This window comes from Suricata suricatta, chromosome 3 (assembly GCF_006229205.1).
Source record: "Suricata suricatta isolate VVHF042 chromosome 3, meerkat_22Aug2017_6uvM2_HiC, whole genome shotgun sequence".
Classification (NCBI taxonomy): Eukaryota; Metazoa; Chordata; class Mammalia; order Carnivora; family Herpestidae; genus Suricata; species Suricata suricatta.
Window position 1 is genome coordinate 132,072,029 of NC_043702.1, and position 14,364 is coordinate 132,086,392.

Consider the following 14,364-nt stretch of genomic DNA (forward strand, 5'->3'; position numbering starts at 1 on the left):
ACCTTTGGTGTACAGACTGACCTAGGACCTAAGCAGATGTCCCCTCATATAATGTGCACAGGAGCCCCATGGGGGACACCAAGTCATCCTCCACTTGGCGCTGACAGGGAGCTGGGCTGCAAAGCCATGTTGGCATGCCTCCAAGCCGACACTGACTCATCCCACCGCTGCCATTCAGATCTCAGCTAATTTATTAATTCAGGAACAGGGTATTTGCCACACATTGATCTATCCTTATGGTCAGAGCTTTGCTCTTAGCTTTTCGAGTAAGACCTGAAATCCATCTTTTAAACGAGTCCATCCAAAGACAACAGAAGTATCTTTAAAAAAATTTTTTTAAACATTTATTTATTTTTGAGAGATCATGAGCAGGGGAGGGGCAGAGAGAGAGAGGGACACACAGAATCAGAAGTAGGCTCTAGGATCTGAGCTGTCAGCACAGAGCCTGAAGTGGGACTCGAACCCATGAACTGTGAGATCATGACCTGAACCAAAATCAGATGCTCAGCTGACTGAGCCATCCAGGCGCCCCTAAAGAAAACAGAAATATCTTGACTGAAGTTTCTTTTTGTGTGTTCATCTAGGTCATCTGAAATCATTTAAAGAAACTTTTATTGTGTTTGTAGACTGAACTTTTCCACAAAGGACACAACTTTAAAAATAATCAAAGGCATCCATGACGCTTTAAGAGATAAGCAGCAGGGCCCCTCTGTTCTTTCTCCCAGTTCTCTAAGTGTCCTAACCCCTCATACACCCCTCCACTTCTTGTTTGCAGAGCTGAGTACAAGGAGTTCTATGAATCCAGGGACTTGAAAGCCTTTTCAGCCGAGCCCTTGCTCATCTACCCCACGCACTACACGGGCCAGCCAGGCTATCTGAGTGACACAGAGACCTCGACCATCTGGGACAATGAGACAGTGGCCACAGACTGGGACAGGACACATTCCTGGAAGTCCCGGAAGCAAAGTCACATCCACCGCAACGCCAAGAACACAGAGGCCCTGCCGTCGCCAACCTCCTTGGATGCTGTGCCTTCAAGGGACGAGCTCTGAAGGCTCTGTGGGGGGTTTGCCACCCTTGGTTTTTTCTAACGGGCTGTTCATCTGCTTGCTCCAGTTTCTTTTATCGGCCATGGTCCTCTAACCAATGTGGTCTGATGTGATTGAGCAAAGTTAATTAATATACTCTTGGCAGGGGAGGAGAATAGGGAAACTTAACCCAAATTTCCTAGGATGGCTAAAAGATAGGTTTTATGGCAACCATCAAGATGAACTTCAAAGTAGACACCTAGCCCTTTAGTTTATCATCCAGATGATACTGCTTCCTACATGAAGGATCAACAGTATGGCCCAGAGACTCATCCAAGAGAATTGTCACATCAGTAAATGGGTGGACAAGGTGGCCAAGCCAGCTGACCACATCTGTTGGTCATGTGGGACCATTTTATACCACAGATGTGACCTTGAGAACTTGTGTATGATGAGTTGGTGGGGGAGGGGCATCAAATAATTTAAAATCAATTGGGGCTTTGGTTTAAAGGAATTATATCAGGAGCCCAAATGAACTGTTCATCTTAGTCCTCATTACCAGTAGGGATGGGTATTTGGGTCTGTCTGAGACTTGGCCTTGACTATCATGGCAGCTGAAACTCTCATACAGAGATGTCAAGTTTGCCATGTGGGTATAGTTTGTTAGATATTTGACAGTTTGTGTAGATATTTGAGGAAAAAAGAACTAAGACTTTGGCCTTTTCTATTATGGTCACTTGAGTTAGGATGCTTTATTTATGAAGATAAATTTAATATATAAGGGGTTAGGGCTGGTGTCTAACTTCTGTCCCCAGGGTCCCTGTGCTGCCGCAGCCCGTCACACTCTCCCCTTGGCCCCTGAGCCTGGGAAGGAATTGTGAGTGTAAGTTGTATGAGTCACGGTTAAGAGGCAGAGCACATTTTCAGGCCAGCAACTGTCCTTGCCTGGGTTTTTCGTTCTATTTTGAATTATTTATTCTACAAAATGTGGGGGAAATGTCTGTAGGATAAGGCAGAGAAACAGATTTTTCAAGCTTTCGAGCGCCCTAGGGAGCAGTGAGTGTGCGATCTGGTTCTCCTGCATTTCCCAGCCTGGCTTTTCCAAGGCAGGCCTGTTGCGTGGGAGCGTCTCCCCATCTGGAAAGGAAGGCTTCTCCATTTCAGATGACAGACCTTGGTCAGAAACAGTGGGCGTGGCAGGGGACTGATCAGCTGATTTAGGCCAACAACGGGGAAGGCTCTCGCATCAGCATCCCGGGCAGATGACCTCTCTGCTCTCCTCACAGACTGATTTTCTCTACAGCGCGGGGTTGGGCTACATCTTCTCTGCCAGTTCCATGGTCTGTGTTCCTCACACATCTCACGATGGATTGCCTCAGGTTTGCGTCTGCCCTCCTGCAAGCAGTAAAACTTTGCCTCCAGAAACAGCCTCCCCACACCCTCCTCCCCGAGCTTCGTGCTTTGGAGCAGAGCCCGTGGGCAGGGCTGCTGCGGGAACCAAGCTTAGCGCTCCCTGGGGAAGGCGGCAGGTTGCAGGACGAGGTAGCTTGTCTGCCAAAGAACACTGGCCTCCGCCTTCCTTCCTGACTTCTGTCCATATTCTTCCGCATGGATAGGAAGCAAGGAGGCTGAGGAAGGGGATCTCAGCCGACTCCAGTCTTTTACTGCTTCGACATACCTGGCAGAGCCTGTTTCCTTTTTATTTTATTTTTTCCTAGAAAAACAGAAAGGACATCTGGGGAGCTAGTGAAAAACCCTTAGGTGATCCCTAAGGTTCCCTTGGGTATTTTGCATTTTGTTTGCATATCTGAGTGTGTGCAAGTGTGCCTGGCTTTCATGATATATATTTTTTTAATAGGGTGGGAGGGACACTGGGAGTGGAGAAAGATTGAGTTGACTTTTGTGTGGTTTTGTTTTAATAGAGAACATTTTTTTTCTTTTGCTGTCAGCTGGTCTGATGGGTTTATGGATTCTCATTCTTAAAAGACATTGGTCTTAAGTTTTAGAATTTTAGACTAGGACTGTTCTACTGTGAATAAAGTTCTGGCTCTGTTAGCCCAGACTTTGCTTCTGCCTGCTCAGGTCTGGGATCCCAAGCAGCGCTCTTTTGTTGTGAACATTGTGATCTGAAACACCTCCTCCCCTCCACATTTGTTTTTAAAAAGTCACCTCTTCAGCAATTCTGGGGCTCCTTGGCCTCATTATTCCTGCCTCTGCCCGAGTCTTCAGACATTTGACCTCTGTAGTCACAGACCTTTGCCTCCGGCCACGGCACTGTTCTTTTATCTCTTTGTAAGTTAAACCCTGTGTGGATTCCCCCATCTGGATCCCCCTCTGGATCTTGGGATCCAAGGTGGGATCTTCTGGACAGACGACCCTGACTTCAGCAGTGCTGGTGCTGCTGAGAGTGGACTGAGCATCTACAACTCGCAGAGGACACACAGTGTGGCCCTTGCTTTGGGCTCCCTGGGGCTCACTGCAGGAACTCCAGAAGAGAAGAAAGAGCCAGAGTCCCAGAATCCTACACGGTCTATCGTGCTGTGTTATTTCAGGGAGGGGAGATGATAAACTACTTGCCTTCTAGAGCTCTTTGTGAAAAATTAAAAGAAAAAAAAGGCTCAGCAATATGATTTGTTTGCTCCTTCCACCAACACCGATCAATGGCCAGCACTGCTGGAAATCCCAGGTCTGCGCTGGACCAAGGATGTCAGAGGCCAGAGGTAGCCAGCACTGCTGCCTGCCCTCATGGCAAACGTGGTCCCTGACCTTCCTGTCTGGTGGGGGTTGTTTTAGACTACTGGGTAGAGGTGGGTAAGCAGAAAATTTTTCTAGGCTATAAAAAGACAGGACTTTTACAGAAAGAAGGAATATAGGACCTCAGGGAACTCAGTTCTGCCAAGGAGGGCTGTTGGGGCAGTTTTGCTGGGAAGGTGGTGGGGGATGTGACAGTTGTGTCGGTGTTGGGGGTGTGAATGGGCATTTATAGAGGAAGGAAGGTTGGGTATGGGTATGGTGCACGGGGATGTTTTCTAGGCACTGGGAAGGTGTGTGGCTGGGAAGGGGTCTGCTGGGAAGTGATGGCGGACGGGGATGCGTTGGGGTTGGTGACAGGAAACGAGATTGAGACCTGATCACGATGGTAAGGTAAGTCAGCTACCTTCCCTCCCCCACCTATCATCTGTCATCGATGCAGAGGCCATTGTTTATGGGGGAATTCTAGGTGTGGTAACTGTCCTGACAGACAATGCAGAAGTTGCCAGTAAAACATTGGTATCTAAAACAAGAGAATGTCCCATTCAACGACAAACTTGTGGGTCTTTTCTCTTATGGTGAAATAAAGTGTAACATAAATATAAGACTTCTATAATGTGCTTTTGAGACATTCTCTCCAAGTAAAAAGAGTGGGAGAGAGAGAATCCAGAAGTGATATCCATGACTGACAAATCCATTCACCGAGGAGTTAAATAATGACAAAGTGAGAGTTAAAATGAGGCTGGTCATTTGATAAGAAGATACCACATCACGGTGACATAGGACACAAAAAACAGGAAGCCTTGGAAATAGTATGCCCGTGTTTTGTGTTTTGTGGTGAGGTTTATTATTTCAGAGAGAACGTTCCTCCCCGCAGAACGTTCTGATTAAATGTGGCAGAGGGAGGAGGGCCAGGAGGAGAGGCAGTGGCAGATGAGGAGGCTGACGGCAGCCTTGAGTCAATCAGGGCAGAGACAAGACACCACCAAATCGTGTTGACCAGGAAGTCCTTTTTGCCTGGTTGGAAAAGAGAGAAATAATGATGGCGGTTTTAGCGCGTTGCGTTATAGTAGATGACACGAAAATGGTGCCTCATCATGAGCACAGGACGAGAGGATGTGGCTTGAATCACAGTGTGAAGAGTTTAGATGAACATTCGAGTTTATTGACAGAATTATTAAACACCAAGTGGGATTCCAAGGCAAGTGGCTCCGTATTAAAACGTGCTATTGGGCAGGAGAATGGCTTCCTTCTGCTCTGTGAATTTACCTAACCTAAAATGGCCTGTGTTTTGGCTTCCGCCCATAGATGTATTCATATGGACTGATCTTTGCTCAGGCTGCTTGGGTGACACCAGCTGAGCTGCTCCAGCCCAAAGCCATCCTCCCATCTGCCCTCAAAAAGGGTGGAAAGAATGAAGAATCGCCGCTCTTTAATTTGCTGGGTTTATTTTTACGTCCCTCCCTGTAGTTTCTTCAGCTTGACTGCCTCTGGAATGGGTGTCTTAATAAAACCTCACGTCCCAGGGCATGCAGAGTGCCAGCTTCGCACCCCCTGTGGGTCCAGAGGGGGCTCCTCTGGTGTTTCTTTTTCTAGGGCAGGCTGGACAGATGTCTGGGCTCGTGCTCCTGGGCTAACTTGATTTCCAGAATGTAGTGGACAGTGCTCTCTCGCTCGCTCTCTCTGGTCCTCAGAAGGGCTTAGAAAATAAATATGACAAAGTTTCCTCTGGTGGTTTAGAGATTCTGCCCCCAACCCCCCACCCCCGCTTCTGGCCCCAGGAAGGAGTTGAGATGTCTAAGTGCCAATGGTGTGGCTGCTTTGAAAACCTCCAGCACTGACTGCAAAGACTTGAAGGAGATATTACTGTTCAGGCTGGGCCCAGGGAGGACCCCACGCACAGTGGGGAGTGTGAGGGGACAGGGGATTTGACCAGAGAGAAGAGGTGTGCCTTCCAGGGCACAGCACACAGAGCCCAGGCAGGAAGTACAGGGACAGAGGGATAAGAGACCAGTACAGGCCCTGCAGCAGGGAAAGTGAGGCTTGGGGAACCCGCCAGACAAAGAAGGGAGGGGCCCAGAGAGGACAACGCTACAGGGGAAGCTGCCAGTGGAGGTGGCAGCACCTGGGCTCAGTGACTTGAGTGTTGCCAGGTGGCAGGGCCTGCCGAGGAATGTGGGCCCGTGGGCCAGCAGCACCTCCACTGGTGCATCAAAATGGCCCCTGGCCAGGGCCGAGCCACAGAGAGCCACTTCCCCAGGGAGAGCACATGGCTGGGTGAGCACAGAGGAGGGAGGACCAGGGAGCAGGGGGCCGGCCTTCTGGTGAGAAAACTGTCCCCCGACCACAGAGGGAATCCAGAAGGGGCCCTCATGGGCGTCTCCACCAGCTCCGTGTGATGTCCACGCGTGCCTCCGTGTGCTGGAGGGACCCTCAGCTCAGCCAGGCTCACTTCACAGCAGTCTGGTGCTCCCACTGTGCAGCCGGCAGCCGGCGGCCGGCCAGGGGCCACCGCCTCCATGAGCTCCCGGGCTGCGGCTGTGGAACAAGCTCCAGGGCCCTGGCCGCCCTCCAGCCCCTGAGTCAGCCTGTCCCCAGGGCGGTGGCCACGGAGGGTGCTGTTGGAGCCTAGGATGTCCCACTTTGGGCCACACACATCCGTGTGAGGCTGCTCACCCGGGGGAAGCCTGAAGGCTTCTGGGAATACAGGACTCCCTCAGGTCTCCAGAAGCTTCCCACCAATGCTGCAGCTAACTCCGAGACTGTGACTCAGGGAAGATGCTTTCTCTGTGCGTGTGGGGGAATTTAATACTTCGTGAACCTCAAGACTAGGACCTACCACCAGCCCCTACTTTTCACATGGGGCAACAGCTAAATTAACTTTGCCTAGCGAGGGTAGTGAGTGGCCTAGGACCCACTCTCTCCAGCTCCATGCAAAGCTCCTGGTAGAAGTCTGTTTCTGCCTTTTCTTGCTCCTATCTAATGTTTCCATCTCTCTCTCGCGCGCTCTCTCTCTCTCTCTCTCTCTCTCTCTCTCTCACACACACACACACACACACACACACACACACACACACACACACACACAGCCCAATATACACCGAAGCTTGCAGCACCAACCCCTGTTTACTTCCCACCTATGAAACCTCATATATCATTAGCTGATCAAACCCATTTCTTGATGACATTTTGCTGGAGGCTTGCATGTCACATAATGTGTAAATGAGGATCACAAATGTATGTCAGGTGGCAAGCTAACACGTCTCATTTAGAATACTTCTCCCATTTTGAAAATGATGCCTTGATTTCTTCTTTTCAATGGCTATAGCCATCCACATTTAAATTATTCATTTTTAAAATGTTTTTGATTTACTAATACCCTTTGTGTAAGAAATTGGACTGTAGCAGCGCCTGGGTGGCTCAGTTGGTTGGGTGTCTTGACAGTAGCTCAGGTCATAATCTCGTGGTCAGTGAGTTCAAGCCCTGTGTGGACTCTGTGCTGACAGCTCAGAGCCTGAAACCTGCTTCAGATTCTGTGTCTCCCTCTCTTTCTATCCCTCCCCCAGTCATACTCTGTCTCTGTCTCTCTCAAAAATAAACATTAAAAATTAAAAAAAAAATTAGAACTGTAGCACAAACTGTTGCTTTGGGATTAAGTCATGGTGGGAATAAAAATGATTGCTTCAGAGAAGCCTAAGATAAAGTACTTGGGTCCTGCTAGCTGGCTTACCAGAGGCTGAGCCCAGTTCTAGCGGTCTTGGATGGCACCTAAGCCCCAGTCACATCCACTCCTCCTTTAACTCTTCACCCAGCTGGTGCTTTTTGCAGGAGACCCTTCCCTTGCACCCACCCCACCCCCAGTTGAGTTCATGGATCAGAAATGGATTCAAATCCTAGCTGCGATCTAACTCACAAAGCACTCCTGATTCTTATGGCCTTGGCTCATCATCTGTGAGATGGAGTAATGCCCAGTTAGATAGGTGGCAGTGTTCTGACCAGCAGCGGGACGTTCCCCGGAGACTTTAAGGAAACAATTGGACACCATTTAACCAAGACAGCTCACGTGAATTCTCATCATCAGAAGGCTGGGGAATGGAGCCAACAGACCCCAGGCATTGCCTTCAGCTCCTTGAGCCTGTGGAGGAATATGTCAGGAGAGACTCCTGGGTCCAGGACCCAGCCCAGTGCGCATATACCGGGGCTCTGATAATTCACACGTTTGCCCCTGTTGTGGGGCCTCCACCCCCATATCTGTAGTCTGAGGGGACCGACTATTTTTGTAAGATGCCTTTCAAATCTTATGGAAGTGCTAAATACACTGGATTCCTCAACGTGTTAGATAAGTGAATTGCTCCCACAGTCCGCTGGGTAGGGATGCTGAGAAACCACACCAAGAACTGGCTTTAACCAGAATTTTAACCATACCCAATACTGGTTTTCAAAATCTGAGTCTAAAATAACTAAATCTGCCTGGCTTCTATTTCATCTCATAGTTTGCGTGCAAACGTAAAGTAGTTCCTAGTTTAGTCAAAGGAGGGGCCAGAATTAGAAGCATGTAAATTGGTGGTCATCGCATTCAAAGAGCTGAAAATTAATTTTAAATCCAATTCTGGACAAAATTAAATTATTTCCGGCATTTTCTCCTTTGAGCTCCTCTCTTTTGCTCTGTTCGACCGCATCTCAAGTCCTCACCGCCATGCGCTCCAGAGTTGTTTGTTGACTGTGGACAGAAGGACGAATCCAAGCACCCTGCTGAGCACACACAGCTCCTCTCTGGCAGAGATGGCTCGTGCTCACCACTTCCCGCGGGTGTTCTCCACACCCCCCACTGCCCTGCATGTAACTCAGGGCCACAGACTGACCAATGGACTGGGAATGGAAGTGGCACCATTACCTCTGTGGCAGAGATGGCTCGTGCTCACCACTTCCTGCGGGTGCTCTCCACACCCCCCCCACTGCCCTGCATGTAACTCAAGGCCACAGACTGACCAATGGACTGGGAATGGAAGTGGCACCATTACCTTGGTCAGGGCAGTTGGGAACAGTGTGAGTTCTCTCCACCGTCACTGTGGCCTGAAGGAAAGCCCTGAGACGGAAGGGCTGGCAAGATGGAGGCTGACTGGAGCCACTGGTCGCGGAAGTCTTCTAAGGAGAATTGCCTGATTCTCATTCCATGATGACACGATGAAAAATAAAACTGTCTTAAGCTACTGAGATTTCATGGTTTGTTACGTCGGCCTAGCCGAACCTGGCCCAACACATCCCTTCCAGAAGTATTTCCTGCTAAGAGTTTATCGGGGAAATAATGTAAAGTGCGAGGAAAATAACTCCTCATAGTGGAACCAGGGACACTAGTTGTAATCAGCGCCACTGCCACAGCATCTGTAGAAAAAGAGAGCAGGCATCAGGAAGCTTCTTGATACCGCTGGCATCAGGGCATAGAGTAATACTCCATAACATGCCCCCTGTGGTCCTGTGCTGCATGACGACTTCGAAAGCCTCCAAAGAAGGGAATTTTAAGGCAGACAGTAACCAAGTCCAGCTTCTAGACAGAGGCAAAACAAGGAAACCAGTTTTCTAGAATGATCTTGAAAAAACAGTACTTAGTGCCAGAGATAGAAATCCCTTTTCTTATTCCTGTCCCACCTCATATTATCAATTACTAAAACACCTCAGGGCACCTGGGCGGCTCAGTCAGTTAAGTATCCAACTTCAGCTCAGGTCATGATCTCATGGTTCGTGAATTCAAGCCGCATGTCAGGCTCTGTGCTGACAGCTCAGAGCCTGGAGCCTGCTTCAGATTCGGTCTCCCTCTCTCTCTGCTCCCCACTCTGTCTCACTCTCAAAAATAAAATTAAGAAAAAATAAATAAAACACCTAGTTAGTTGGCTTTCTCCAAAATCCCACAAGCAGCAGAAAATTTGATACCTTGGATCTAAGAGTCCAGTGGAAACTTTTTGGAACCATGATGAAAAGACAGTACTGTGCATCTGTTGAATGAGGCTGGTCTGGTTCCGATGGTCTTTTGGGAAAGACCTTCTTTCCTCCCTTCATGGAGACCTTCCCGGGCTTCCAGAGCACCGTGGCTGCTGTCAAGAATTATTCAGCTGGTAGCACCTGCAGCCTAGGGAAGAGGCTCTCAGAAAGGAGGCAAAGTACTATCTTGGATCCTAAGATCCTTGGGTCAGTTTCTTTTTTTATAAGTGTCTCCCACCACATGACCCCTAAGAATAGCAATCTGGCAAAAGCATCATATCTGACTGTGGTTTCTTAAGGACGTCACTCTCCCCCCTGAATGCTCGTGAAGCTCACCAGCGGAGAGGACCCCTCCTAAGTCGGCCACCGGCTGCCCCTCTGCTCCCTCCAACTGAGCCAGAGCGGGCTTCCCACAAGCCTAGTGACATACCCAGAACCCAGGACGCTGGGTTCTGATGAACACTCCAGATACAGTCCCTTTGGGTCTGGCAGCACATGCCAGCCAAGTCCCAAACCAGTTTATTAGTTTAACCAAAAGGTAAACAGATGCTGGAGACATAGAAAGACAAGCATGCGAGCAGCTAAAGCATCACCCGGCTTTCCGCCGGGAAACAGATGTAAGACATTTCAAGTGGCATTAAATAAATGAGGCTGTGTTTTATCTACTTGGAATTTCCATTGTCTTTAAAAAAGGAAAATATATATATATATATTTTTTTACATTGCAGTATATAAATCTAGACTCTACACATACAGTACAATACCCAGGGCGAGCACACGGCACAACATGTCTGTCTTTGAAGCCGCCCCCTAAACTAGGCCGACGGCTCTCTATTTTGTGACCTTCGACCAAGAAATTCCGGCTGAGGCTACATTTACTGCAGTCTCCCTGGTGTCTAGCACCCTGGCCATCTCTCCTCCAAGCACAGAAGCACAAATCGGACAAGTCTTGCAAACAGAACAAAGTGCTTTTTGACTGGTTGAAACCCAGTTGCTCTTTACGATGCACAGTCTGCTCGCCTAGAAAGACCTACGGGAAATCTGAGGCCTTCCCCGCTCGTTCTTTGGTCCACTGCCACAAATCTCTAAACTTTCCCTGGTGTTGCTTGCAGATTTCATATGGCTATTTACATCACATAAATCTCACAGAACCTTTGGGAGCGGTCTTTACAGGATTAGGAAAAAGGAAAAAAAAAAAAGCTCCATGTTATAATCTAGGCTTTATATCTGGGTTTGTTCTTTTTATTTTTAGAATAAGAACTGGAATTTTGAGAATTTTTTCTTAAAAAGGACACTCTGAAAGTGCTTCTTACACATGTTGATATCGCACATATGGCTTTTTAGTTCAAACCCCCAGCACAGCTCAGATCCGGAAGGGAGAGGGTGATGGTGTTACTAGAGACAAGAATGTCACTTAACAGTAACACCGTGAAAGCGAGTGTGGGGACCTGGAAAAAAAATGTTATCGATTCCATCTGGAAGAATGTACCTCATTAAGAAATGACTTAGATAATACGTGTAGCCCCATTTCTCTCCACATGACTAGGCACAGTAATGCTATAAAAGTTAGTAAAATAGGACACGGCCGTCAGCAAAGAACACCTTCGAGGGGCCATTAACAGAGCGATTGCTGTTCTGAAATCTTTCACAGGCTCAAAATGATCAAATAGAGTCAATCGCAGTAGGAATTTCTACACCTGAGGAACAAATTGCACGTAATACAGAGGTACTATGATCCAGATGGCAAAAGACTCCAGACATATAGTGTTACATGCAAAAGAAGGCGATCAGAAACGGCAATGGAGTAGTGGCATTCTGAGGCAGGTTCAGTGTCCAGATGAGTCCCCATCCTTTTGTGCTTTCTTTTCTGGCTGATAAGTCATCAAAGAGCATGGCTACTTGTGCAGTAATGGTTGTGATATGTTCTTGAGCAGGGGGAACGGAAACACAATGCAGTTGCCAGAAATCAAAGTGGGCTTGCGGTGGCTCCAGAGGCGTCACGGTGGCTGGGCCGTGAGTCAGATGGGGCCTCCGAAGCTCATCTTGCCCTCCCTGGGGTCGCAGAAAATGGCAGATGCAGGCGGAGGTCAAAAGCCACTGGCTCATCCAAACCCTTTCCAAAGTGGCCTTTCATTCAGCCGTGGCAGTCCCAGCCTCTGCACATCTTTTCTGGTGGCACTTGATGGAGAACGTGACTCTCGCCCTTACAGAAGCAGTTTGGACTTATAATACTGGCGCGAAGGACACTCTGTATTCCTAGGATTGATTCCATTTACTTGGAAGGTATAACACTAGGTTTTCAGTTCTTTCTATTTCCCTGTAAAAAGTGACCTCAACTTCCCAGGCCATTGTGCAAATTCATTTTTCCATAGTCCAGAATATCCCCTAAGTCCCTCATATATTTATATATATATATATACACACACATACATACATACCAAATATGTGTACATATATATATATTTATAAAAGTGGATAATTTTGCATTTCAGTCTCAAATAGGTCCAAGAGAATCAGTGAAACATTCATCCTTCTCATGTCAAACTCATCTCCAATTTTCCCCATGATGCCTGTCATAGTGCCTTGCCCACTAGAGGTACTCAATAAATATCTGTTGTCTTCACCGATGATCCTCTAACACTGGGTGGTCGTTGCAATCACCATGGCCTGTTCTCAGCCCCACTCTGCCTTTGGCAAGCAAGGGGCCGGTGGTCCCTCCTTTCAGAGGGTGATTTTGCTGTGCCTACTGCTCCAGCAGCCCCGCTTAGCTGTCCTGGGCAATGTCAAGCTGGTCCGGCTACGCAATTTCACTTGTTCTTCCATGGAGTTCTTTTTGCGTAAAATGAAGTCAAAGTTCACTTGGCTGTTCATAGCATAAAAGACATTGGCTGAGTCTGGGATCACGAGTTCTAAAGAGAGAAGGAGAGAGAAGGCAGTCAGCTGGTGTAGTTCAGCCCAGCACTGACAGTGGCAGGTGGAAAATTTTGTCCAGGGGCGCCTGGGTGGCTCAGTCGGTTAAGCGTCCGACATCAGCTCAGGTCATGATCTCACAGTCTGTGAGTTTGAGCCCCATGTTGGGCACTGCTCTGACAGCTCAGAGCCTGGAGCCTGCTTCGGATTCTGTGTCTCCCTCTCTCTCTGCCCCTCCCCTGTTCATGCTCTGTCTCTGTCTCTCAAAAATTAAATAAACATTTAAAAAAATTTTTTTTTGTCCAGCCACAAAGCAAGGACCATTGGCCCTTTGTTCTTGGAAAGTGAACTGAACCGAACAATGATAACCAACCCCAATATTGGTTCCAACCACTCCTCAATCCTAATTTTAAAAAATGAAGTGCAAATATGATCTTGGAAATTTGACCCATGGACTGTGTTCATTCAAATACAGAATATTTTAGCTAGAAGAAAGTGCTGTAGAAAGCAAAGGCCAAGAGACATTAAATGATACTCCGGATTATAGCTAGTCAGTGGCAGAACGGGGCTAGAACCCAGGTATGCTTCCCTCTGTGGTCCATTTTCTACTCCAGCATGTGGCTTTTCTCAGAGACTGAGAGAATACAATGACATGGGGGAGAAAAAAAAGTCTACAACGTTTTCCAGAACTTTCTACTTGGAATATTGAAATATCTTCTGAAGTAACCCCAAATCAAACCAGTTGAATACTAAATAGCATCTATATAAGACAGAGTATATCTGTAAATATTTAAACTGTTGTTTATTTCAATGATTCCCAATCAGACAGCTGCAATTTCTGAACAGGGACCACTCCAAGTATAACATGAAATTATCAAGCAAATTCATTTATATTTTTAAAATAAGAAATATGCTATTTAGCAGTCAGGGGTAAGGGGTATCTAAAAAAAAAAACCAAACGGAAATCAAAGGTAAAACGGGCAATGGAGTGGGGGAGGCAATCTCTAGAGGCATCTGACGGCAGAATAGATTCAGTCAAGCTTATGTTAACTTCAAACTTATGTTTGAAGTTATAGCAAGACTGATGCAATCAGGTTCTAAGTGACTCTAGTACATTTTGCACAAATGTTGCATAAAGAATAACTCCCCTAAAGGGCCCCCAATCTCCTGTCCACATACTCCGAGGTCAGTAATAATTCACCTCACAGCTATAGGTCACTTAGCATACACTCAAAGTATTTTTAGGCACATTATTTCTTGTTATCCTCACAACCACCCTGTGGGGTATGAAGGACTAGTAGGGTGCTGCCTCCTTTTCACTACTTAAGGCCCAAGGAGATCAAGCAGCCCGCCGAAGACTACCCAAGTGGTGAACAAGACTGGGCCCAGTCTATAACCTCAGGATTCTTGGTTCTTCAGACCAACTGGTCTCACCGTAGTGGTGTTTTGTGGGCAACATGGTAAAACTCAAGAGATCACCTTTTAGACTTAGAATTTTAACTATAACTACAAGAAAAGATACAATGGATAAGGGTTTGCCCCACAACTTAGGGCTCAGGTGAATGAGAAAGCTCCCAAGAAGTCATTGAAAAAGAATTTTCTCAAAGGTTGTATGTTTCATCTCTAACAAAAAGTACTACTCTAATTTCAGCTACTCTTCTCTGGGCCCAAGATACAGCCTGGAGGATGTGTTGGCCAA

The 14,364-nt window shown here is 47.4% G+C and overlaps 2 protein-coding genes across 8 annotated transcripts in view; one reads left to right on the forward strand and one right to left on the reverse strand.

The window, feature by feature from the left end:
- COLGALT2 (collagen beta(1-O)galactosyltransferase 2) overlaps nt 1–3,653 on the forward strand; it is a 98,664-nt gene extending 95,011 nt beyond the window's left edge. The window contains exon 12 of the mRNA XM_029935217.1: nt 776–3,653. Coding sequence (XP_029791077.1) covers nt 776–1,052 — 277 coding nt within the window. The 3' untranslated portion in view covers nt 1,053–3,653. The remainder of the gene's footprint in view (nt 1–775) is intronic.
- A 6,571-nt stretch (nt 3,654–10,224) lies between these two features.
- The window catches only part of RGL1 (ral guanine nucleotide dissociation stimulator like 1), a 241,101-nt gene continuing 236,961 nt past the window's right edge, over nt 10,225–14,364 (reverse strand). For all 7 annotated transcript variants that reach the window (XM_029935212.1, XM_029935209.1, XM_029935215.1 and 4 more), the window contains one exon: nt 10,225–12,664. In XM_029935212.1, coding sequence (XP_029791072.1) covers nt 12,477–12,664 — 188 coding nt within the window. In that variant the 3' untranslated portion in view covers nt 10,225–12,476. The remainder of the gene's footprint in view (nt 12,665–14,364) is intronic.